At 40.4% G+C, this 629-nt stretch overlaps 1 protein-coding gene across 1 annotated transcript in view; it reads left to right on the top strand.

The window, feature by feature from the left end:
* The window catches only part of LOC119593632, a 45,827-nt gene extending 45,216 nt beyond the window's left edge, over positions 1–611 (top strand). Inside the window, exon 2 of the mRNA XM_037942585.1 lies at positions 24–611. Coding sequence (XP_037798513.1) covers positions 24–173 — 150 coding nt within the window. The 3' untranslated portion in view covers positions 174–611. The remainder of the gene's footprint in view (positions 1–23) is intronic.
* Positions 612–629: the final 18 nt, after the last annotated feature.

The raw sequence follows: 629 nt of genomic DNA, 5'->3' as shown, positions 1-629 counted from the left end.
ACCCCATTTTCTCCCTCGAACAGACGAGCAGCGATAAGGGCGATAGTTTGTCTGGAACCTCAGGATTTCCGCCCAAATCGCCGCCATCCATGGGTCAGTTCAACATGCCTGCAGAACTGTTCCAGGTAAGTCTCAGAATTGGCTCTCCGACCTCGTATTTCCACATGCTCTAAGTCAGACTCTAACCCTCGTAGCTTCTGGAATGTTCCTTTTATAGTGGGGAATCTCTTACGTAACCTTCGTCGGGTTTTCCTCCGGTTAATTTCTCTCTTTTTAAAAGGACTAAAGCTGAATCAATGGCTTCTTTCATCTCCTGGCCTTAGACTCCTACTTAGAGTATGTATGTAGAACTTTCTTTTTTAAGATATATATCTATCAGATTAATGTAGGCTTCTATCAAACATTCAGCTTGTATCAATGTAATATTAACGCTTACCATGTCGAACTTGTGAGACTCGAGAACTGCTTCTCAATAATTTTGTCACATATTTTATAACACAAATGAAGCTCATAATCCTTGCATTTACTCTTGTTGAATATTCAGACTTGAGTCATAAATTGTGAACATTGAACATACATTTTTATGATTGCCAACGACTGATCTACGCAACGCTACACTTTCTGGACGG

The sequence above is a fragment of the Penaeus monodon genome, chromosome 32 (assembly GCF_015228065.2).
Source record: "Penaeus monodon isolate SGIC_2016 chromosome 32, NSTDA_Pmon_1, whole genome shotgun sequence".
NCBI classification, from domain to species: domain Eukaryota; kingdom Metazoa; phylum Arthropoda; class Malacostraca; order Decapoda; family Penaeidae; genus Penaeus; species Penaeus monodon.
Note: the sequence above shows the minus strand (reverse complement) of the source record. Positions and strands in the feature narration are given on the sequence as shown.